Here is a 26,263-nt window from a genome sequence, read left to right as displayed (position 1 = left end):
AGGCTGAGAGAAGGGGAGTGAAGTAACTGACTGGACATCCCAAAGTTAGGTGGCCCTGAGAGCCAGGTCAGAAGCCAGAGTTCTTGTGACCGGTACTCTCTGTCAGGTATCCCTGGAGCCAGGGGTTCACAGCCAGGCCAGAGTCCATGAGGGACTTGCTCTATGGAACTATGAGCCAGCAGCACCAACTGGCATTGTTTTTTTTTTCACTTCAGTTTGAATAGAAGTGTTCAGAGGGGACAGACACCAACAAGTGATGGGAACAAGCCACACCTAGCTTGGTGGAAAAAGTGGCTCCTCCAAGCAGCTAGAGGCTCAAGTTTGAATGTAAAGGGCTGAGATGCTTCTGTTTTCCGTAGGTGCTGACAGCTGCCTCACCTTAAGAGTCTCCTTTCATTATGGCATCTGGGAAGATCTCACATGGCAGGCCTGCTTCTGGATAGTCTGTTCCTTGTGAGCATTTTCAAAACCCGTGACCTTAGTCCATTTTACCTAATGAATTAATAAGTACTCAACTCTCTAAGAACAATAAAGAATTAAAATTATTTCTAAGTATGTTAGGGCAAAGCAACTTAGTGTTCAGAGGAAACCCAAGATGTTGTAAATGTGGGTCCTTAATCTCTATACTGATTGAACCGAAGTGACTGCATAAGGCAAGGGTAGCCAGCTTCAGCAGTCAGCTCCTGGTACTAACAGTACTCGGGTGATTGAGTTCAATTAATGTTTAAACTACTTTGGTTATATTAAGTAGGCTATACCACAGGCACTTGCTAGAACATGTCTGGTATAACAAGGGAATGAAAAAAAATTCATTCTGAGCAAAGAAAGATTTGGAAATAATCACAAAAACCAATTTTCCCTCCCTCATTCCCCTTCCCTTGTTACCATCTTTTCAAACAGATTTACAAAAACCACACTACCAAACCTAAACCGCTAGAGAATGTTTGATATGTTTGATATGATAGCTTGAAAGGACATACCATTCACACTTGTAAATGATGTTAGAGCAACACCAATGAGATCCTAGTGACCTTAAAGAGATAAAGGACTTTTTAAACTGCAAAACTTGTGTTGGTCTGGAAAGTAAAGAATTTGCTCAATATTATGTCCTTACTCAAGGACTAAAGGATACAATCTTATTAGCTGAGAGTTTGTTATATGCTGACATTGAGTTAAGGTATTTGAATGCATTTTTTTGTTTAGTCTTCACAATAACCCTATGAAATAGACGATAATAATCTTTTTTTTTGGGGGGGAGACAGGATCTCACTCTGTCACCCAGGCTGGAGTATAGTGGTACAATCTTGGCTCAAAGCAGCCTTGACCTCATGGGCTCAGGCAATCCTCCCATCTCAGCCCAAGAAGCTGGGAGTACAGGTGTGTGCCACCATGTCCCACTAATTTCATTTTTTGTAGAGTCAAAGTCTCACCATGTTTCCCAGGCTGGTCTCAAACTCCTGGGCTCAAGAGATCCTCTCACCTTGGCCTCCAAGTGCTAGGATTACCGGTGTGAGCCACCATGCCCAGACCCACCTCTGTCTTTTCAGATGAAGAAATGCTGAAGCTTAGAGCATTAAGCAACCCAGCCGGGTCACACAGTTGATAAACAGTGGCGCCAGTCCCTTTACTGACATTAAAAGGATGGATAAACCATGCCAGTAGGCTAACTGTAGGTTGCTGAAGCAATGAGGCCCTCTGGCCATTTTTGAAAGCATTGTTTCTGCACAAATGCTGTGATGACATTGATTCCAGGCTAGCTGAGTCTTAACATCTCACTCCATTCTGGAATTACAGCTCCTAATGTGTCTGAGGAAATCCAATCTCTCCCACTCCAGCCCGCCTACTCATTGAACATGGCTGCTATCTCTGTCTTCTGGAAACATGGCTCCAATCCTGCAATAACTCTACACAAGAGCTCCCAGGTGTGTTCACTGCCCCCAAATCAAGTACAGACTCCTAAATAATAATCAGGACACACTATGATCTGACCTTCACCTCATCTTCTATATTGGTCTGGAAAGAAAATAATTTGTTCAATATTATGTCCTCACTCAAGGACTAAAGGATATAATAATAATTATTAACTGAGAGTTTACTATATGCTGGCATTGAGCTAAGCTACTTGAATGCATTTTCCAACACACAGTCAGCATCCCAACATCCATCCAAGTCACATGGATTACACTGTCCCCTACGGCTGCTATGGTCATTAATTTATACTTCATTCTTCACAGTACAGGCATACCTCTGAGATATTGTGGGTTTGGTTCCAGACTGCTATAAGAAAGTGAGTCTTTTGGTTTCTCTGTGGTTATAAGAGTTATGTTTACACTGTACTCTAGTCTATCAAGTGTACAATAGCCATGTTTTTAAAAATGTACATACCTCAATTTAAAAATAATTTATTGCTAAAACATGCTGTTTAATGATCATCTGAGCCTTCAGCTAGTTGTAATCTTTTTGCTGGTAGAGAGTCTTGCCTTGATATTGATGGCTACTGACTGATCACAGTTGTGGTTGCTGAAGGTTGGGAGTGGCTTGGCAATTTCTTAAAACAAGACAACAATGAAGTTTGCCACATCAACTGACTCGTGAAAGATTTTTATGCAGATTCTCTGTAGAATGCAATGCTGTTTGATAGCATTTAAACTTCAGTAGAACTTCTTTCAAAATTAGAGTCAATCCTCTACTAACTTTGCTGTTTTATCAACTATGTTTATGTAATATTCTCAATCCTTTGTTGTCGTTTCAACAATGTTCACAGCATCTTCAGCAGAAGTAGTTTCCATCTCAAGAAACCACTTTATTTGCTTATCCGTAAGAAGCAACTGTACACTCGTTCAAGTTTTATTATGAGATTGCAACAATTTGGTCATATCTTTTTTTTTTTTTTTTTTGAGATGGAGTCTTGCTCTGTCACCCAGGCTGGAGTGCAGTGGTGCAATCTTGGCTCACTGCAAGCTCCGCCTCCCGAGTTCAAGCCATTCTCCTGCCTCAGCCTCCCGGAATTTGGTCATATCTTTAAGCTCCACTTCTAATTCTAGTTCTCTTGCTATTTCCACCACATCTATAGTTACTTTTCTCCACTGAAGTCTTGAACCCCTCAAAGTCATCCTCGAGAATTAGAATAAACTTCCTCCAAACTCCTGTTAATGTTGATATTTTGACCTCCTCCCATGAATCACTAATGTTCTTAATGGCATGTAGAAGGGTAAATCCTTTCCAGAAGGTTTTCAATTTTCCTTGCCCAGATCCATCAGAGGAATCACTATGTATGGCAGCTATAGCCTTTCGAAATTTATTTCTTAAATAATGAGATTTAAAAGTAGAAATTACTCTTTGATCCACGGGCTGCAGAATGGATATTGTGTTATCAGGCATGAAAACATCATTACTCTTGCATCTCCATCGAAGTACTTGGGTAACTAGGATGCATTATCAACCAGTAGTAATATTTTGAAAGGAACCTTTCTTTCTGAGCAATAGGCCTCAACAGTGGGCTTAAAATATTGAGTAAACCATGCTGTAAAAAGACGTGCTCCCATCCAGGCTTTGTTGTTCCGTGGAGAGAGCACAGGCAGAGTAGATTTAGCGTAATTCTTAAGGGTCCTAGGATTTTTGAAATGATAAATGAGCACTGGACTCCACCTTAAAATCACCAGCAGTATTAGCCCCGAACAAGAGAGCCAGCCTGTCCTTTGAAGTTTTGAAGCCAGGCATTGACTTCTCTCTCGTTAAGAAAGTCCTAGATGGCATCTTCTCCCAATATAAGGCTGTATCATCTACACTGAAAATCTGTTGGCTGAGCGCGGTGGCTTACACCTGTAATCCTAGCACTTTGGGAGGCCGAGGCAGGCGGATGACCTGCGGTCAGGAGTTCAAGATCAGCCTGGCCAACAGGGCGAAACCCTGTCTCTACTAAAAATACAAAAAATTAGCCGGGCATGGTGGTGCACGCCTGTAATCCCAGCTACTTGGGAGGCTGAGACAGGAGAATCACTTGAACCCAGGAGGCAGAGGTTGCAGTGAGCCGAGATCATGCCACTGCACTCCAGCCTGGGCTACAGAGCGAGCGAGACTCCGTCTCAAAAAAAATAAAGAAAGAAAGAAAATCTGCTTAGTGGAGCCACCTTCAATGATTTTAGCAAGATATTCTGGAAAACCTGCTGCAGCTTCTACAATCAGCATTTGCTGCTTCATTACAATCTGCATTTGCTGCTTTGCCTTGCCCTTTTACGTTATGGAGATGGCTTCTTTCCTTAAACCTCATGAACCAATCTCTGCTAGCTTCCAACTTTTCTCCTTTAGCTTCTTCACCTCTCTCAGCCTTCACAGAATCAAAGAGAGTTAGGACCTTCCTCTGGGTTAGGCTTTGGTTTAAGGGAATGTTGCAGCTGTTTTGTTCTTCTATCCAGGTTACTCAAACTTTCTCCATATCAGCAATAAGGCTGTTTCGCTTTGTAAGTCATGTGTTCACTGGAAGCAGCACTTTTAATTTCCTTCAAGAACTTTTCCTTTGCATTAATAACTTGGCTGTTCAGCACAAGAGGCCTAGCTTTCAGCCTACCTCAGCTTTCAATATGCCTTCCTTACTAAGGTTCATTTCTAGTTTTTGATTTAAAGTGAGAGACATGTGGCTCTTCCTTTCACTTGAATACTCAAAGGCTATTGTAGGGTTACTAATTGGCTTAATTTCAATACTGTTATCTATCAGGGAATAGGGAGGCCCAAGAAGAGAGACATGGGGAAATGGCCAGTGAAGCAGTCAGAACACACAATTATTAAATTTACTGACCTATAAGGGTGTGGCTCGTGGCACGCTAAAACAATTACAATAGTAACGCCAAAGATCACTGATCACATGTCACCATAACAGATATAATAATGAAAAACTTTGAGATGCTGCAAGAATTACTAAAATGTGACACAGAGACATGAAGTGAGCACATGCTTTTGGAAAAATGGAGCAAACAGACTTGTTGGCTACAGGGTGACCACAAGCTTTCAATTTGTAAAAATAAAAACGAGATATGCTTTTATTTTATTTTATTTTATTTTATTTTAGTCTTGAATAAATCCCTTGATGCCAAGAACTACATTTTACATTCTTTATATAAAATATATATTCTTTATATATTCTTTATATAAAATATATATATTATTTATATATATTATTTATAAAGAAATATATATTCTTTATATAAATATATATATTATATATATTATATAAAATATATATATTCTTTATATAAAATATATATTCTTTATATAAAGAACAGCACCTAGGCCAGTGCCTTACATATAATAATCTCTTTCATAAATGTTTTTGTAATAAATATAAAAATAAATCTTTTTCAAGATAACTTTTTTGGTTTTTTGAGGTGGAGTCACTCAGGCTGGAGTGCAGTGACACAATCTCAGCTCACTACAGACTCTGCCTCCCAGGTTCAAGCAATTCCCCCACCTCAGCCTCCCAAGTAGCTGGGATTACAGGTGCCCGCCACCATGCCCTGGCTAATTTTTGTATTTTTTTAAATTTTATTTTATTATCATTATACTTTAAGTTTTAGGGTACATGTGCACAATGTGCAGGTTAGTTACATATGTATACATGTGCCATGCTGGTATGCTGCACCTATTAACTCGTCATTTAGCATTAGATATATCTCCTAAAGCTATCCCTCCCCCGTTGCCCCACCCCACAACAGTCCCCAGAGTGTGATGTTCCCCTTCCTGTGTCCATGTGTTCTCATTGTTCAATTCCCACCTATGAGTGAGAATATGCGGTGTTTGGTTTTTTGTTCTTGCGATAGTTTACTGAGAATCATGATTTCCAATTTCATCCATGTCCCTACAAAGGACATGAACTCATCCTTTTTTATGGCTGAATAGTATTCCATGGTGTATATATGCCACATTTTCTTCATCCAGTCTATCATTGTTGGACATTTGGGTTGGTTCCAAGTCTTTGCTATTGTGAATAGTGCCACAATAAACATACATGTGCATGTGTCTTTATAGCAGCATGATTTATAGTCCTTTGGGTATATACCCAGTAATGGGATGGCTGGGTCAAATGGTATTTCTAGTTCTAGATCCCTGAGGAATCGCCACACTGACTTCCATAAGGGTTGAACTAGTTTACAGTCCCACCAACAGTGTAAAAGTGTTCCTATTTCTCCACATCCTCTCCAGCACCTGTTGTTTCCTGACTTTTTAATGATTGCCATTCTAACTGGTGTGAGATGGTATCTCATTGTGGTTTTGATTTGCATTTCTCTGATGGCCAGTGATGGTGAGCATTTGTTCATATGTTTTTTGGCTGCATAAATGTCTTGTTTTGAGAAGTGTCTGTTCATGTCCTTCGCCCACTTTTTGATGGGGTTGTTTGTTTTTTTCTTGTAAATTTGTTGGAGTTCATTGTAGATTCTGGATATTAGCCCTTTGTCAGATGAGTAGGTTGCGAAAATTTTCTCCCATTTTGTAGGTTGCCTGTTCACTCTGATGGCAGTTTCTTTTGCTGTGCAGAAGCTCTTTAGTTTAATTAGATCCCATTTGTCAATTTTGGCTTTTGTTGCCATTGCTTTTGGTGTTTTAGACATGAAGTCCTTGCCCATGCCTATGTCCTGAATGGTAATGCCTAGGTTTTCTTCTAGGGTTTTTATGGTTTTAGGTCTAACATTTACATCTTTAATCCATCTTGAATTAGTTTTTGTATAAGGTGTAAGGAAGGGATCCAGTTTCAGCTTTCTACATATGGCTAGCCAGTTTTCCCAGCACCATTTATTAAATAGGGAATCCTTTCCCCATTGCTTGTTTTTCTCAGGTTTGTCAAAGATCAGATAGTTGTAGATATGCGGCATTATTTCTGAGGGCTATGTTCTGTTCCACTGATCTATATCTCTGTTTTGGTACCAGTACCATGCTGTTTTGGTTACTGTAGCCTTGTAGTATAGTTTGAAGTCAGGTAGCATGATGCCTCCATCTTTGTTCTTTTGGCTTAGCATTGACTTGGTGACGCAGGCTCTTTTTTGGTGCCATATGAACTTTAAAGTAGTTTTTTCCAATTCTGTGAAGAAAGTCATTGGTAGCTTGATGGGGATGGCATTGAATCTATAAATTACCTTGGGCAGTATGGCCATTTTCATGATATTGATTCTTTCTACCCATGAGCATGGAATGTTCTTCCATTTGTTTGTGTCCTCTTTTATTTCATTGAGCATAGAAACTCATTTCATTGAGTTTGTAGTTCTCCTTGAAGAGGTCCTTCACATCCCTTGTAAGCTGGATTCCTAGGTATTTTATTCTCTTTGAAGGAATTGTGAATGGGAGTTCACTCATGATTTGGCTCTCCGTTTGTCTGTTATTGGTGTATAAGAATGCTTGTGATTTTTGTACGTTGATTTTGTATCCTGAGACTGCTGAAGTTGCTTATCAGCTTCAGGAGATTTTGGGCTGAGACGATGGGGTTTTCTAGATATACAATCATGTCATCTGCAAACAGGGACAATTTGACTTCCTCTTTTCCTAATTGAATACCCTTTATTTCCTTCTCCTGCCTGATTGACCTGGCCAGAACTTCCAACACTATGTTGAATAGGAGTGGTGAGAGAGGGCATCCCTGTCTTCTGCCAGTTTTCAAAGGGAATGCTTCCAGTTTTTGTCCATTCAGTATGATATTGGCTGTGGGTTTGTCATAGATAGCTCTTATTATTTTGAGATACGTCCCATCAATACCTAATTTATTGAGAGTTTTTAGCATGAAGCATTGTTGAATTTTGTCAAAGGCCTTTTCTGCATCTATTGAGATAATCGTGTGGTTTTTGTCTTTGGTTCTGTTTATAGTAGAGATGGGGTTTCACTGTGTTGGCCAGGCTGGTCTTAAACTCCCACCCTCAGGTGATATGGCTGCCTCAGCCTCCCAAAGTGCTGGGATTACAGGAGTAAGCCAGCACGTCTGGCCCAAGTAGTAGAGGACTTTATATGGAGTGGAATTGAGGAGTCTTTAATAACAGGAAGAGACTGGTGAAAAGGAAGTTCTAATCTTTTCATTTAGTCATTGCACAGACATTTAGTGGACACTTATGTGCCAGACACTGTGCTAGGCCTTAAGAACAAAGATTCAGAAAAATAATCCCTGCACTTTGAGGTACAGTTACATGAAATATGATCATTGCTGATACAGGTGCTTCAAAAACACCTAAAAAGGAGGCTGAGGGAGTGAGGTTTCCAGTAGGAGGCAAAGCCTTACACTACACCTGGAAGAAGGAATGTGAATGCCAGCTGGAAGGAGAGTGGGAGTGCAGGCTGGACAACAGAAGGGAGGTGAAAGAAAGATATACAGCATTTATAGGACTGTAATAAGCTAAGAGCTGTTACAGCATGCAACATGTACGTGCAGGGTGAGAGGCAATCATGAATAAGTATACAAGAAAAGGTCTGATAAGGCTGCTCATGAATTTTGAGGGCATAATACATACAGTGGTTTGGGTTCTGCCTCCCAACTCCCAAGAGTAGAGGGCAGTATAACCCAGGAGCTAAGAGAGTAGGCTCTGGAACCAGAGGACCTGATTTAAAATCTTGGTTCTGCTATTTTCTAGCTGGGTGACTGGGCTAGTTCCCTAATCCCTCTGGGTCTCCGTTTTCTCATCTGTAAAATGGGAATGATAGTCCTATCCCCTTAAAATTATTGCCACATCTAAATGACTTAAAACACTATGTACATGCAGAAAGAGCTCAATTTTTTAAAAAAGCTGTTACTACTACTCTAAAGTTCTAACATAAAATGCAAAGAGAGTAGGACAGTATTTCCTCAGCTCCACTTACATTGGGGAAAACATATGGGATCTAAGACTCAATAGCTTCCTTTGCATGAATTCTACAGCCATGTTACCTGGATTCAAAGTTTAGCAAGGTAATTTGAGCAACCTAAGTAACCTCTCTGTGCCACAGTTTCCTCATCTGTAAAACAGGAATAGTAGTAGCGCCGGCTGCGGTGGCTCATGCCTGTAATCTCAACACTTTGAGAGGCCGAGGTGGGTGGATCACCTGAGTTCAGAAGTTCGAGACTAGCATGACCAACATGGAGAAACCCCGTATCTACTAAAAAATACAAAAAATAGCTGGTTGTGGTGGTGGGTGCCTGTAATCCCACCTACTTGGGAGGCTGAGACAGGAGAATCGCTTGAACCCAGGAGGCAGAGGTTGCAGTGAGCCAAGATCACACCGCCGTTGCACTCCAGCCTGGGCGACGAGCAAAACTCTGTCTTTAAAAAAAAGGAATAATAGTAGCTACCTCACAGGGTTCTTGTGAGGCTTAAATGAGGAAATGCATGTAAAACACTCAGCACCATACCTCAAATGTAGTTGAAAGAGTAAGGAGAGCAAATATATATATTGCATTTATTATATGTGCCAGTAATTGTTTTAAATGTTTTTCACTCATTAACTATAATTATTCTTCTTCATATGCATAATGGTACTAGCACCTGAAGGTAAGGGTTTCAACACTTTTTTCTTCAATCTATGTAAAAAGATGATAATACTTTCTGCCTTTAGCTACATACGTGAGAAGTAGGCTAATCAAAGTAAAAAATATTGTATACCCTTGGGAAGAGAGGGGTCACAGAAGGTGGAAGGTGATCAGATTGCATCATCCCTGAAGTCCCCCTGGAAGCCCAGCCCATGTCCATCCAGCCTTATGGGGAGTTCATTTACCTTCAGGGGCAGTGGTGTTTTCAGAATTTTCCCTGCCCTGGTCAGCATGGTTGGCAACTGCACTCCCGCTCTTTGTCCTTCGAAGAACACTCAAAGCTCGATTTATTTTTTTAAACGATCTGCTTCTAATAGTGGATCTCTCAAAGGGCCGTGCTGAGGAATAGCGACAGGAGGAACAGTAGTTATGATTTAATAGAAATAATCATTTATGTACATATCTGATAAGATATATACAATAAGACATTAACAGTGACTACCTCTGGGTGGTAGGATTGTAGAATTTGCTTACCTGTGTTTTTTAAGTTTTCTACAGTGAAATATGTACGACGTGCTTAAAATCCTGCTTTTCTTTTTTGTTTCTGGGCTGAACTGAATACAATAATAGCACTTTTCTTGAGCAGCATGGCTGAAAAATTACTGACACTGCAGGAGTGATGAATCATTAGAGGTCTAGTTTCAGCCCCTTTCACCAAGTCAGATTACACACAGTTTTAATGATTGGAGGTACTTGCGGTTTCATTTCACTTTGGCGAATTGGACATTGGGTTCCTGCCAAAACTACCAGAACGATTTCCCCTTAAAAAACATTTCTAGAACTTTCCACAGTAAGTATTCCACAGAGGGCAATCCCAAGCCAAAGAGCCCATTCCCGGACAACCGCCCATTTGACTCACCCCTAGTTCGGTTGCTCCGGCCAGAGTCCACTGGGCTGATTGCTGGCTGCCCATCCTCCGCTGAGGACACGTAGGCAGGGTTGTCTAGGCCAGGCTCGTCTGTCATTAAGGAGATGGTGGCAGCTGCAGAAACCTCTGGGGAGGGAACCGTGGCTGTGAGGCTTGCACAGCCGTCTGGACAGCCATCTTGTGAGCGCCTCTTCCTGTCTTTGGTCAGGCCGTAGTGGGAGGCACCTTTACAGCTGTAACAGAACCAGCGGGGAGGTGAGGAAGAGCTTTGGCTCTGCTGCCATTCCTCAGTCAGACCTCTTCAAATACAATTGAAGAATGTATAATAGACTTGTTGAACTTGGAATTTGATTTGCCTGCCGCTATATCCTCTCTTCCCTTTTCACACGTCGGTACTCAATATACATTTGCCAACCAAGTGAATTAATAATTTGAGATTTTTTAAAGACGCCCACTGCATTCTCTTAAAGCAATCTCTACATTGGCTGCTGGAATGCAAATTTATTCAGGTCGCCATGGTGTCTACATGACTAGGGTTTGAGGCTGGCAATGTTCAACTATTTGGTAATTCCTGCTTGCTGGTGTTTATTTTGACCATGAAAGCCCTTAGTCACACTCTCACTCTTCTTTTGGATTTTGTTCCCACAGAACTGAACGTAAATATAAAGCTCCTCCCAGATTCCGTATTTAACTGTCCATGCAAACAGAATCACCCTCACCACAAAGCCACAGGAGTGAGTTCAGCATTGCTATCCTCTAGTGGCAGCTTGGTGGCTTCCATTCTCTTTCTCTGGGCTGGTCTGGGAGGGCATCCCTGGTGCTGGGGGCTCCCATGATCTGAGAAGTGTCATTCATTGCCATGTTGTCTAGCATTAAGAGAGTAAAACAGCTTTTGTGGTTTTTAGCAAAAACATATTTGTCTCTACCCATTCACTGTCCATGCTATAAAAAAAAAAATCCAAAAAACTCCACAAAAACCAAACTTTGTGAGAAAGGCAAGTTCTTGGTGCAATAGAAAGAAGTTGAAAAAGAACATTCTTGAGGCTCAGAAGACCAAGGTTGGAGCTGATCTAGGTCCATATTTTGCCATGAACATGAACACTGCCACTTGGCAAGTCATTGCAGCGCACAGGCTAGGTTTTGGTCAGAAAATGGTGATTTAACTATCTCACTGCACTGTGGGGAGGGTAGCTACAGGTAGCCACTCCAGTTTCCATAGCTGTGAAGGCAGAAATCATATCATGAGCCTCTTTAAGAAGTGTCCATTTGCATATAATGGATGTGTTAATTATAAATTCTTATCAATTCATTACTCAAAACCCTATATGATTGAGCTATTTTAAATAGCCCTTTGAGATCCTACTTCAGGGATGCTTCATGTTTTTGAAAGTAGATGAAATCAAAGGTCAGTCTACAGTGATATGCACACATGATTTTTACTGCCCATAGAATCACAGAAATGGCAAGATGGAAGGTCCTATTGTCTAGATCTAAATCCTTGCTCTGAAATTTACATAGCTGGGTGATCTAGGGAAATTTTATTTACCTGGCTAAACTTCCCAATTTGCATATACTTTCTGGATTGCTGTGAGGTTTGATCGACATTAAGTCTTATCAAGGGTTTAGTACTTTTTGTGAAAAGTACTAGAATGCAAATTCATTAAAGTCGTCATGGTATCTACATGACTACAATCAGTTCTCATGAGATTGTAGCTATTTCCATATTTTGTCCATCCTAAGATGTTCTTTTCATGCTTTAACATGTCTAAAATCAGGATGCATGTGTGATTGATGGGGTTGTGAAGTTTCTGTTGCCAGGTGGCAGTCATGATGCAGACGCCACAATCCCAGCACTGCAAACCCAGTTGCACGAGTACCCCTTATCACTTCCATCGAGTTGCCTACATGCTTGGTATTACACCATTGAGTTTAATTGCCATTTGAATGTAATGATTCAGTACTAAAATGAAAAGTTATAGAAAGCCTCAAAAACAGAACAATTGGATATTGATGAAGTACATATTCATTGTTAGAAGCAGAATCACAATTCCGTGTTTTCTTGCAAAGGGACAAGCAAATGTTTTATCTGCTTAGAAAGATGCACCCAAGGGAATTAAAAGTGGTGTTACATTTTGTTATAGAGAACATTCAAAAAGGATTGCCTATTTCATGCCAAGCAACACAACCAAGGGCAGGAGAAGCTGCCAAATTCATCTGAATGGATTTCAAAGCCACAAGAGTCTAGTTCACCAATCTATGCATCATGGGGATATCTTTGGTGTTTGGGGATTATTTAACTGATGGCACATTTTAAAATGTCATCTTTGCTGTTATATGAACATGATATCTCTTACAGTCAGTGGCATCTTAGATTAGATGAAATGTGGTTTTAATAGTAGTAGAAAAGGAGTTTGGTTATACAACCTTATGTCCTCATCTTCTAGATGAGAAAACAGGCCTCCAACTTACACTGCTAGTGCTTGTCATCAGCTGGAAGAGTTCAAACTCCTGGCTTGAATTTGTGAGGTTTTACTGTACTGACTAGCTGCGTTGGCTTGGAATCATTCTGTTTAAAAATAGTGAAGAGGTTGATCTGGGAAACTCAAAAATTGCTGAAACACTGTGTGATGGAAAAAATAAAAGCCAACTTGCATTTGAGCAGCTCCAAAGTAACAAATACTTGAATGAAACACTTCCAGGCAAGCTGGCAGTATCTGATTAGCAGTGCATGGAAAGGAAGTTCCTAGCTGGTCTGGAAATGGTCTTTTCTGAGGAGGCAGCAATGCTCTTGACCATGTGCCCTGCCAGAGTAATAACGTTATTTTCCAGCTGGACAAATGGCTGGCAAAGGCACAAGCCATGGCTTTGTTGGGAGGACACAGCATGTCCTAGTAAAAGAAAGTGGCACCTTTCTCTGCTGCCCCATCAATGCAGGGTTACAGTATTTTAAAAATATCTGAATCCCAAGATTATGCCATTAAGAAACCATTGCACTTTCAAATTCTTGGGGTTCTAAAGATACGTTTTTGAATCCAGGAAAGGAAAACCTCATAAGGTAGGTAAGTAGCCTTTCCTTTGGTCTCATATCACAGCTGTTCTTACAACAGCTGGGGAGGGTGCAGATTCTTGATTTAAGTATTCAGACTCATGTGCTTTGTGTAATGAAGATTCTGCTAATGCAACTCATACTGTGTAATGTTAGCTTTCTCCAGTCTCTTGGCTTAGTTTGAGCCAGAGACAGAGTGATCTATGAAGGTAGCAGCTTGTACTTACTAATTATCTCTTTTGTGGTGACTAATACTGGGGCAGCTTGATTTACAAGCATTAAAGATGGAAGAAGTGGAGAAGAGCTGATTAGCATTGGCCAGGACAAGAACATACGGTGAATCCTGGGTTGTGTTCAAAGCAAGGAGGATTTATGCTTCCTTTCAGTTACTCTAAGCACTAAGTACTCTCAGGTGGTGATGGGTGATGGCCATGAACTTGAAGGATGACTACAAGGAACACAGAAAATCCCTTTTCAACCAAACCACAAGCTTTGGAGGTGCTGTCTGTTCAAATGAGCAACTCTGAAAAGTCAGTTTTCTTGGGAGATCCTGAGCTCTTTTATCAAAGTGAGTAGAGGTAAATCTGTCTTAATATAAGAACATTAATACTCAATGCCAGAATTTTTGTCTCTTTTGGGGTTGGAAGGGGGATAAGAAAAGAAAATGAATCTCCTTCCTGCAAAACTTCTGAGTTCACTGCTAATGAGAGTTGGAGACGAGACACAGGAGGGAACTCAGATGTGATTCACAGAGGTTCTGATAGGGTATCCTCTGCAAAGATCACCCAACAGGGCAGCATGATATGGGTTCCCATGAAGAGCTCCTTTCTGATGCTGAACTTATCCACTTATAATAGAATAAGAGTTGTTCACAAAGTGAACCTCAATACTCACCAACATCATCTAGCCATATGACCTCCCTTTGATCTCTCCAACTTTCTGTAAATTCTTTCTCTCGGTTCACTGTTGCATTAGCAAACATTGCATCAACTCTCACTTTGGGTTCATTAATTGCCCAGTCTGATCTGACTTCAAACAAGAGCTTGCAAGTTCATATGCTTGTCAGGTGAGAGAATGAGGGAAGGAAGGCCATTGGGGACCATGGTGAGCAGTGCTGCTCGACTTAAGGACACAGTGGCTGCTCCACCCTTCCCTGTTAAAAAGGCTGGCCCAGTGTCGTTGGAGAAATGTGGAAGCAAAAATCTAGTTTTCGATGTAAAATCTCTTGATCTTTTAGATGGTAGCAAGATTTTAAGATTCGAAAATCTTAAAAACACTGTGTGGTCCAAACAAAACACATCTGCAAGCCAGCTCTAGCTCCAGAGATGGCACATTCTAATCTCTGGTAATTAAAAAAAACTGTCGACACAAGTAGATGGGACCCATTTTTCTTTTCTCAGTCCTCTAGAATGCAACACTACCCTCTCCTCTTTCTCCAGTCTTCCTGCCTACCCAGTGTTTGTGTGTGTGTGTGTGTGTGTGTGTGTGTGTATGTGTGTGTGCATGCGGAGGGGAGATGATCCCTAAAGAGGGCTTTCCTATAATTATTTGCCCTGGCCTCATTTCTGATCCAAGTCCAAAAATGAGACTAATTTTTCAACTATATTTCTTTCACTCATGAGAGCACTAATGGCTGGCCCATAGCTATTATTTAATGAGAAAGGGAGACACTCAGTCCTAATTTATGTATTCTTTCTTTCAGGCAGCGAGAATCAAGATTAGGGGACTCTGTAGGGAAGTAAGTCTCCTTGCCAGCAGCTGGGTTTTAGGCATTAGCTGCTCTACTGAATGGGATGAGTGATTCTGAAACTTTGCTCGAGGTGGGGTTCCTGTGGCCAGGCTGGGAGACTGTGCTGCCAGAAAGGAGATGGTCACTGGGAGACTGAAATGGGCTCTCCCTGAGCACTCGGGTGAGTATGGGCCTCAGTAATGTGTGCTCAGTCCCCAAATCCATCTCCATGGCCAAACCCTGGAGCTGGTCCTCCTGACACCACATCTCCATGGCTTTGCAACCAGTGCCGGCCTATCCCTCTGCCCCTAGTCTAGCCCTCCAGCCTCTACCCCACTGCATCTTAACCATACCAACAATTTTGTTTTTAACTCAAAAACTGCCCAGGGAAATGTTCCCATTGCTTCCAGGCCTTCTCTGATCCATATTATCGATCATGGTCTCTTGCCTACAAATCTATGGCAGCCCAGAAGGCAGTCTGGCAGCAGACAGCTCATATCTATTGATCTCTTTTAATGTATTATGCTTTACGGATGTGGTCTCATTTAAGCCTCCCACTTGTCCTATTAGTTATACCACCTCACTTCACAGATGAAGATATGGACACTAGAAGGGAGAAATGCCTTGTCCGAGTTCAGAGTGGAGCTAGACTCTGAAGTCAGGCTGTGGGTTCCATGCTTTCTCCGCTTATATGGCTTCCCTGATCCCTAGACTCATATCAAACTGCCCATTCCATGTCATCACTTACAAGTCCAATGGGCAGCTCAAATTTAACACTTTCATCCTCCCTGCCAAACCAGCTCTCCCCACATGTTCCTGTGTTACTAAATATGTCCTTATCTGTCATTCAGGCCAAAAATCTCAGATTCATCCTTGATTTCTTTCTCTGGATACCCAAATACAATCCAGCATGAAATATTCGGAATCCAACTACTTTTCATCATGGCTACTGCCACCATACTGGTCCAAGCCACCATCATCAGTGCCTGGATGATCTCAACAGTCTCCCAAGAGGAGTCTTGCTTCCACACTTGTGTTGCCTGCCCATCTATTTCCAGCAGAGCAGCCACAGTGATCTTTTCTTGATGGCTCTCCACTTTACTAAAGCATTAGGTCCTTACAATGATCTACACGGCCCTGTATTTTCTGTCTGTTGTGACTTCTGACTTCCTCTCCATCCCTTGCTCATACAGCCCCCCTGCTAGTCCTCAAACTTGCCCACCATATTCCTACTTCTTCTTCAGGGCCTCTGCACTTTGCTGCTGCCCCTGCTGCCTCAGATATGCCTTCCCCAGATTCCCATTCAGTTTGTTCCTGCATCTCCTTCAGGCCTCTGATTAAAATCCCTCTTCTCTGACCACCTGATTTAAACAGCGGCTTCTTTTCTGGCACATCCTTCCCCGGCTTATTTTCTCTCTATGGAATGCAAGTTCCAAAGGGCAGGGATTAAGGTTATGCTTTGTTAATTGTTTTATCTCCAGTGCCAAAGACAATGACTGGCATATAGAAGGTGCTCGGTATATGACTTTTAAATGAAAGAACGACTTCTGCTAATGAAAGAGCATGGGGTTGTATTAGTCCATTTTTACACTGCCAATAAAGACATACCCAAGACTGGGTAATTTATAAAGAAAAAGAGGTTTCATGGACTCACAGTCCCACCTGGCTGGGGAGGCCTCACAATCATGGCGGAAAGTGAGGAGGAGCAAAGTGACATCTCACATGGTGGCAGGCAAGAGGGCTTGTGTGGGGGAACTCCCCTGTATAAAACCATCAGATCTTGTGAGACTTATTCACTACCATGAGAACAGTATGGGGGAACTGCCCCCATGATTCAGTGATCTCCACCTGGGTCCCTCCCACAACATGTGGGAATTAGGAGAGCTACAATTCAACACAAGATTTGGGTGAGGACACAGTCAAACCATATCAGGGGTGAATTATCTAAATTGGCTATCTGCACTAATCAGATGACTCAGGCCATCTGTGTTTCTGCTCAGGGAAAGTACCCCCCTTGGACTATAGAATCTCAGTGTAAACACCATACCATATCTGTACTCAGGCTTTTCAAGCTAAGGGCCCTGAACCATGAACAAGGCATAGAACTATGTGTTTAATGAGTTTTGGGATACTGACCTCAAGAGAACATTTAACTGACCAATTAGGCTAAACATTTTAATTTTAAAAATTATTTAATTGAGGGACAATATTTTAAAACCTAAATACCCCATCCAAACAACATATTTAATGAATCTAAATCCAAATGCAGCAATATTTTCTATACCAGAAAACTATGATTCAAGGATATTTCACAGAGAGATGGGAATTAACTGGTTGGGGGAAAAAAGTCTAGTTCCACAATTACACCAGTAGAACCAAACTTTGAAAATGTAGGCGATCTGTCTCCAGGACTGAGATGGCTTCCTCACATTAGTGCCTGAGAAGTGTTGGCTCATGGAGTCCCACATCACTTATGGGCCGCCAGTCAAGACACATCAGCTCTGCCTTGGCTAGCTGGTTAGCTGCAGGCAAGTTGTGGCCACAGAGCTATACAGGAAACATTTCTTGAATTGATCTGAGCAACTGTCACCCTTTTGGTGTTCTGTTGATTGAAATTACCGCATTGGGAATTGTGGGATTCACCCATACCACCCTGATAATGCATAATTACTTGTGGTAGATTGTGATACCAATGCTAGTCTCTCTTTTCTCCTAGCAAGCTCATGAGTTCCCTTTCCATTTCCCCACACTTCAATTTAAGCGCCCCCATGAAAAAAAATGACAAGAAGGAAAGACCAACTTAAGAAACTGATATTTTTTTCATGTATTTCCCTGGTCATTTTGATATGATTTTATTTGCTTTGAGTTTAAGAAGCATTATGCATGTAATAAAACTGAAGGGTAATGACCATAACCTTCCTTTGATGGGTTATGCTGCTACAGTGGGTTTTTAATCATAATATTGAAATACATTTTTCAATAGACACTCATGGAAGGGTCTTCTAAGAAAGATGGCACAGCACGGAGGAAAAAGCACATGCTTTCACTTTTTAAGCATCTGGATGTGAATCCTAGGTCTGCCTTATGGAAGGGTCTCCTAAGAAGGCAACTCTACTGGCTCTGCAACTTTGGACAAGTTCCTTAATTCCTCTGAGCCTTGTTTCTCATACATAAAATAGGCACAATGTTTATTTACCATGAGGTTTAAAGACTCACACAAAAGGCCGAGTGTGGTGGCTCACACTTATAATCCTAGAGCTTTGATAGGCTGGGGTGGAAAGATCACTTGAAGCCAGGAGTTAGAGACCCATAGCAGGACCCATATTCCACAAAACAATTTAAAAAATTAGCTGGGCATGGTGGTGCATGCTTGTAGTGTCAGCTACTCAGGAGGCGGAGGCAGGAGGACTGCTTGAGCCCAGAAGTTCAAGCCTGCAGTAGGCCATGACTGGGCCACTGCACTCCAGCCCGGGCAACAGAGCAACACCCTATCTATCTCCTTTAAAAAAAGAATCACGCAAAATGCTGAACAGTACCTGGAATGTATAGTAACTGTGTAACCAGTAACTAGCATAATTATTGTCTAACATCAAGGCATAATGTTAGACACTGTGGATGCAAAGAAAACGACAGTGTATGCACTTGGTTCATGAAAACAGAAAAACCTCCATGCCACATTATCAGAGAGAGAGGGAGGTAAGAGCCAAGTGTCAGGAGAGCTCAGAGGAAGGGGCTACTAATTCTGCTTGGGGTAATTGGAGAAGGCTTCTTAGAAGAGATGAAATCTGAGCTGAGTCTAGAAAAATAAGTGACATTGGTCTAGCAGACTAAGTATGAATGGTATATTCAAAAGCTCCAAGGATGCAGGTGCATGGCAGGTGCCAGGAATGGTAGATTCAGGGCAGGCTTTGTCCTATGTGACACCAGTGGGGAAAGAACAGACCTAAAGTGAGATCCAAGAGGAACAGCATGTTGGTGGTGGTGCTGGGGATAAACCCAGGATACCTGATGGCCAGTCCATCTACCTACTTCTGGGGTTCAGTAAGCCTAAACCATGCCCGTGGGGGTAAGAGAGAAGTGGGCATTGCCAAGTCTGATGCCAAGACAGGAGAGGGGAGGAGGTTTCAGAAGGAATGAAGTTGACAACAGAGGGCTCGAAGTCAGCTCCTTGCAGAGACTCCCTGACCATCAATCCAAAGTGAACTGCTGCCCCTGCCTGCCAGTCACACTCTTTGGAAATTATATTGCTGGTTTGTTTTCTCCCAACAGAATACAGATAGCTTCCATGGGAGTAAAAATCCTGCTTTTCTTACTCGCCACTAAATCCTCAGCACTATGCAAAGAGCACTGGCAGACAGGGTCTGGCAGGGTGGGGGTGGTTGGGTGTCCTAAAGGAGCCTGAGAGATTCTAAAAGCAGCTAATTGTTTTCTTGCTCCTTTTATTAGAGTCTGTTTATGCTTTTGATTGTGTTAGCCTAGACATGTTTTAATAGTTATGGGCCACCTTGATCTTTTTTTTTTTTGAAAGAAAGCAGATAGATAGTTTAAATATATGATAACTAATTATTTCATGACTCCTTTAATGAAAAGCACTAGAAGTCTTTATTGTGTGAGATAAAAATAAATGCATCAGTCAGCGCCTTCCAAAACAGTTCCACTTGCACTCCCTCAGCCCACCCTCAAATAGGTCCTATCGCTGCTAACTGAGTCCTGATCATGCGACTTGGAGGACACTCAAGTAACAATAATACAACTTCTATTCATAGAATTCCTCTAGTCCTCAGGCATCCTGGTCCTCAGCACAGACCTCCTGTAAGGAACTTTCAGAGTTCAGTTTGGGTAATTATGTCCTACATGTCACCTCAACTCACCATACCTGCATCTTCTTAAATAATAGCTCTTTGGCCTAAAGACATTACGTAAAGACATTCTTCCTTGTTTGGATTACTTTTTCTCCCCCTTTAAGTTAAAACCCATGTTGCCGGGCACCGAATTATATGGCTGCTCACATAGCTACCAGAAACTGCACATGGAAAAAAGTTACGAGCATTTTTGTGTAGTCAGAGGTGAACTGAGTATCAGTTGAGAAGTAAAAGAGGTCATCAGCTGGGCAAGTCCACCATCTGGTAGTCAGTGTAGATCCGAGTATGAACTTGAGGCTGAATGGCCCTTGCCCCAGAGGACAGGTGGATTTCTGACATCATTTACCACCAACCACACACGGCTTCCCCTCATTAGCCCCTTTCTTCTGCCTCCAAACTGCTGGGAAAATGTCCCTAGTCCTTCCAACCACCCCTGTTTCACTTGTTAATGAACACCAGACAGGAAAAATTCAAAACAAGCTGGAAAGTGATGTGAAAATGCAGGCCACCATCATGGGCACCTGGAATCTGTCTTGGCTTGTCAGGGGCCAGGAGAGGCGTGATGTGCCCTCAAGGTAGAGTCTGCTCAGGTGACAAATGGTCCAATCCCAACCTAAGCAAGCACACTGACTTGGTTTACCAAAGATGCTGACATGTTCCTATGGCATGGATCACCTGGTGCTGAACAGGCATGAGACACACTGGCTAGTCTCTGCACAGTTCCAATTTCAGGGTGGGAAGGAGGCAGGGAAGAAGTGGACATTATTCCACTTGATGTTAATGACTCTCCTTTAATGTTGATGTTTTTCCTATTGGTTTACAGAGTTAGTGTCTGTAAGAATCTGTGGCTGCATCTTTTTATCCTTCAAATCTCAACTCACAAATAGTAACATAATTACAGCCAACACTTACAGTGCCCTCACTAGAGACCACATACTGTTTTACGTGCTTCCTATTAACTCATTCAATCCTCATATCATTCCTATGAGGAGGGTCCTATTATACCCCCACTTTACTAATTAGAAATTAAGGGACAGAAAGATTAAGAACTTTCCAAAAGTCACACAGCTGGTAAGTGGAAGGGCTAGGATTTAAACTGAAGGCAGAGAGAACTTTAATTGAAGTGTGCACCTCAGGACTGTAATAGGCCACGCACCCTGGTGGCTGATTATTTGGGGGGCAACTGCAACATGGGACGTAGGGAAAAGCATGGAAAATTAGGAGCAGGTTTTTCATAACCTTATATTCTTTATAGATCTATAAATGCCAGCTACTGAGTAACTGCCATGAGGAATACAAATGGCACAGGCTGGCAAGCAAGTCTGTCATAACGGGGTTGGCATCTTCAGCCTGCAGTTGACAGGCAGCAGTGGTGAGCATCACACTGCTAGGCCTCTGTCCTGCCTTGTCATCAGGGCCATTTGTCAGTGCTGCATGCCTCATAGGTCAGTGCATGGGGGAGGTGGTTGTGGTGGTCCCCACATGCCCTCAGGCTGGCTGTCTCACTGCTCCTCTTCCTCTCCAAAAATAATTAGCTCCAAGCACAGGCAGCAAGCATCATAGAGGCAGAGGCCTAAAAGGATCTTGTCTAAGTGTGCAGGCACCTCCAGGTGATTTATTTCATCCTTTTCTAGAGAAAGCACCTTAGTCCAGGCACTCGTATATTCATATTCATGGTCTAAACACATAGCATTTGAAGTGGGAAACAGGAGGCCGACTTACCCATCCCCCACTGGGTGGGGAGGTACCCTTCTCTCCTGTTAATAGCAGTGGTCATAACAGTAACCACCTGAGCTATCATTTGTTCAGTTTTGTTCAGTGCTTTTTTTTTTTTAATCACAAGGCATGGTACCAGGACTTATTTTATTAAAACTTCCCCCGACTGGTTGTATTAGGCCCATCTTATAGATGGGGAAAATGAGGCTCAAAGAGGTTAAGTAATTTATCCAAGCTGACAAAACATTAAAGCAAAAGAGCTGTCTGGGATCTTGTTGATTTCAGACCTGTGTCTGTCAAGGTATCTGACACACTCTGACGCACACATACACCGCGCATATGCACACACACACACACACACACACACACACCCTCCTTAACAGGCGTCAGGCTGTTCTGAGCACTCTACCCTTTATTCATTTAATCTTTACAACAACCTCATGAGATGGGCAAGATTATTATCCCCAGTTTGCAAATGCGGGAACTTAATACAAAGATTCACTTGCCCAGGTTTGCACAGTTTGCATCTAGGGTGACCAACAATATCAGATTGCCCAGGACTGACTGGATTCTTGAGATGTGGGATTTTCGGTTTTAAAACTGCTCAGCCCAAGGCAAACCAGATGTGTTGGTAGTCACCCTATAAGTGACAGAGACAGAATTTAAGTCAAGAGTTGTGAATGCTCATAACCATGACATAAACTGCATCTTTTTCCTTTGTGGATGTTTTGTCCCCAGTTTAGTAGAAACAGAAGCTAGTTTTGGAGGAGCTTTGTGGTTTCAGGTACCTCCCATTGTGCGCTCATCTGGTACTAAGATGGGTGTCCAGAATGTCACCCCTAAACTGCTGCTGAAGGCACAGCCTCTAACAGCAACCCCTGAGAGTCCAAACTTTATGCAATTGCAGGGCTTCCCAGGGACTGAAAGAACTGATTCCATTGTTTAGTTTAAGAAGAGCTGAGCTGATAGCCTGGAGTGCCTGATGAATACCAGTGCTGCTCCCTGGGGTGACAACTCAGAATTCCAAAGCCACAACCAGATGTGGAGTTGACAGTAGTTAATGAGGGATGGTCGAGGGCTTGGGCACAGTCCACATGCCAGGTCAATTCTTCAGAGACGCCAGAATCGTTTATTCATTCTGTGAGTCTCTGGCATCTTTGGGGTCACCGAGTTCTTTTCCTCCACACTTTGGGGAGGGGAAGCAGGCAATTCCCATGCGACAGATGATTTGAGTTTTCTGTTATCTGTCCATGCATTCAAGTGTGTATGTGATGTGATGGGGTGGGGGTCAGGTTCTTTTTGGTTAACTTTTGGTCCCTGCAATTCTTGGTTCAAAATTATTCTATTTACTTTTGGCTGGGCACAGAGGCTCATGCCTGTAATCCCAACACTTTGGGAGGCTAAGGTGGGTGGATCACTTGAAGTCAGGAGTTGGAGACCAGCCTGGCCAACATGGCGAAACCCCATCTCTACTAAAAATACAAAAATTAGTCAGGTGTGGTGGTGAGTGCTTGTAATCCCAGCTACTTGGGAGGCTGAGGCAGGAGAATCACTTGAACCCAGGAGGCAGAGGCTGCAGTGAGCCAAGATCATACCACTGCACTCCAGCCTGGGCAATGGTTCGAGACTGTCTCAAAAACAAAACAAAAAAACCCCAAATTATTCTATTTACTTTTAAAACACTTGGAGACAACCAAAGTCTAGCTTTTGGTTTTCGGGAAACTGGGCTATGGATCAACGGCGCTTTCTATTTCAGGACTGACTAGGAAGTGTTTTTAGAATAACTGGAAAGGGTGGGTTTCATGGTGGTGAGGGTTTCTAGAAGTCAGAACTGACTGCCTAGTGAGGTTTTCTGATCAGTTTTGAAAGCAGCCTAGGTTTTCAGCTGCCTGTGATGAGCCCTTTTTGAGTCCTCGTGTTTTTGTGAAGTCTGTGCAACCCCAGGGGCTGTGCAGAGGTTGTCAGAGCTTGATATGGAGATGGAGGTGTGGGGGAAGGTGAAAATCATTCCCAGACCTTTAAAAACATTTCCTCTGTTCCTCAAAGTGCATTCCATCGCATTCTCAGAATAACCACGATATGTCTGAGTTTGTCCAAGCCCCTTCTGGGCTGGGTGTCACAGGCCCTCCTGGATGTGCTGCATGACACTCAGTGGAAAATTGTGTTCTTCCTTGCTCGGTGTTTGGAAACATGTCATGCAAAGATGGCTGGTTCCTCATACCAAATATTTTTACATGAAACAAAAATCCTATTTTTCCAGCCAGTTTCTGTATTTGCTAAATTAGCTTCCTCTTCCCTCCTAATACATTTAAAAGAAATAACCTTACTCCTTCTATAAAACATATTCCCCAAAATCGTGTTATGCAAATGAAGGGGGAATAGAGTGGATGCTTTTCCTGTTTGCAGGAAATGCTATTATATTAAAACACTTATTGGATAACTGAAAGCCCTTCTTCTTCTATCACCCTTGGGCCAGGCCTACTCTTTGGTTACTGCTCTGCTGGATTCCTCTGACCCCAGGCTGGAGAGCAGTGGCATCATCATAGCTTACCACAGCCTCAACCTCCTGGGCTCAAGGGATCCTCCCTCCTCAGCCTCCTGAGTAGCTAGGGCTACAGGTGTATACCACCACAACTGGCTAACTTTTTCATTAATTTTTTTGTAGAGACTATGTTGCCCAGGCTGGTCTTGAATTTCTAGGCACAAGCAATCCTTCCATCTCCATCTCCCAACTAGCTGGACTACCAGCGAGAGCCACCACACCCAACTCTGCTCAGTTCTTTTTGTTTGGCAGACAAGGCTTCTTGGGCTAGACAAGGCTTCTTGCAGTCAGACACATTGACAAACTGTCCCTCTTCACATCAAACCCATCTCTACCACAGGTCTTTGTCCAATCTGGCTTCTCACTTGGAGTGGCCACCACTCAAACGAATCCTACTCTTTTTTCCTAAGTCCTGACTCTCATCTCACTTTCTCCACTGATGCTTCATAGTGATCTCTCACCTCTCAATGCATTAATTTATTCCACAAATATTGAAGTGATTACTAAAGTCTACCAAATGTAAGGCACCAGGCTTGGTGCTCCTATGACTCTATGCCAGTTAGCAATCCAACACAGAAATAAAGCAGACAGGCAAACAAGTCCAATATGTCTATACTTGCTTAGTGCCGGGACCTTAGGGTTTTATTACATATTGACACAGAGAGTTGCATGGATGTTGGTTGAGCCTGTTTGACTAGACTGCAAACTTCTTAAGGCCATGCCTCCTGTCTTTTGTATCCTCCACTGTACATACAGGGTTGAAGACACAACAGACATTCATGAAATACTTCTTTACTTTTATTAGGATCAAATAGGAATTGTTCTTTTTCTGATTTCAAAAGTAATTGAGGTTCAGAGAAGAAACTTTTTAGAATATGGAAAATAAAGAAAATATTATCCAGCCTGGGCAACAGAGCAGGGCCCTGTCTCAAAAACACAAAACCAAAACCAAACCAAACCAAACAAAAACCCTGTAAATCCACTCCCAGAGAAAACTGCTGCTAATGTGTTTTATTTATTCTTTCAATCTTTTTTCTATGCATAGACACATATACTTCTGTATGTTTATGTTTTTGTATTGATTGTGCTATCAATCTATTAACATGCTTGTCCTCCTATCCAGTGGTTCTTAACCTTGGCTGAGCAATAGACCCATTTGGGAAGATTTTTAAAAATCTAGCTTATGAGGTACCTCAGATCAATCAATCTCTGGCAGTGGGTCTGCTAAACATCAGATACAGACAAACGACTGCATAGATCTCCAACTAGATTGAAGAACAGGACCCTCCAGAGAGCTTCCAAGAAGACACCAACCTAGGCATGGGTTTATGTTCCTGACAAAGAATAAGGATTGTTATAAAGAATGTTCTATTTTGAATTGTGAAAATAATTATTTAAAGCTGTACAATTTTTTTTGTTTGTTTGTTTTGAGACAAGGTCTCACTCTGAAGACAAGGTTACCCAGGCTGAAGTAATATGGCATGGTCTCAGCTCACTGCAACCTCTGCCTCCCAGGTTCAGGTGATTCTCCTGCCTCAGCCTCCTGAGTAGTTGGGACTACTGGCGTGCACCACCACGCCTGGCTAATTTTTGTATTTTTAGTAGAGATGAGGTTTTGCCATGTTGGCCAGAGTGGTCTTGAACTCCTGACCTCAAGTGATCCCCCTGCCTTGGCTTCCCAAAGTGCTAGGATTACATGCGTGAGCCAAAGCACCCGGCCTCAAGCTCTATGATTTTATATGATATGCACATCTCATGTGAAATCAGATAGTGGCCTATTAGTAGAAGACTAGGAGACTAGGGATTTTTCTGCTTCTTAGGTAAATTTGGAAATACAGTTTTTGCATCTCCAAATGAAGACAGACCCAGATGCATTGTAGAATTCACTCTGCATTTAGGTAGTTTTAGACACTTGAAACAATTAGTGGCCCTCTTTACTTTGCTAATTATCCTAAAATACTCAATGAA

The 26,263-nt window shown here is 42.2% G+C and overlaps 1 protein-coding gene and 1 long non-coding RNA gene across 4 annotated transcripts in view; one reads left to right on the top strand and one right to left on the bottom strand.

The window, feature by feature from the left end:
• Positions 1–26,263, bottom strand: part of LNX1 (ligand of numb-protein X 1) — a 219,476-nt gene that overhangs the window by 46,207 nt on the left and 147,006 nt on the right. For all 3 annotated transcript variants that reach the window (XM_054486174.2, XM_054486175.2, XM_054486176.2), the window contains 2 exons: positions 10,392–10,633; positions 9,718–9,870 (listed from right to left, as the gene is read on the bottom strand). In XM_054486174.2, the coding sequence (XP_054342149.1) occupies positions 9,718–9,870; positions 10,392–10,633 (395 nt within the window). The remainder of the gene's footprint in view (positions 1–9,717; positions 9,871–10,391; positions 10,634–26,263) is intronic.
• On the top strand, positions 16–25,703 carry LOC129035630 (uncharacterized). Its single transcript, XR_008502250.1, has 4 exons — positions 16–66; positions 360–453; positions 1,795–1,922; positions 25,419–25,703. It is a non-coding gene; the product is annotated as an uncharacterized LOC129035630 (long non-coding RNA).

Source organism: Pongo pygmaeus, chromosome 3 (genome assembly GCF_028885625.2).
Source record: "Pongo pygmaeus isolate AG05252 chromosome 3, NHGRI_mPonPyg2-v2.0_pri, whole genome shotgun sequence".
In the NCBI taxonomy this organism is placed as follows: Eukaryota; Metazoa; Chordata; class Mammalia; order Primates; family Hominidae; genus Pongo; species Pongo pygmaeus.
The sequence above is the reverse complement of the archived record's forward strand: the minus strand, read 5'-3'. Positions and strand labels throughout refer to the sequence as shown.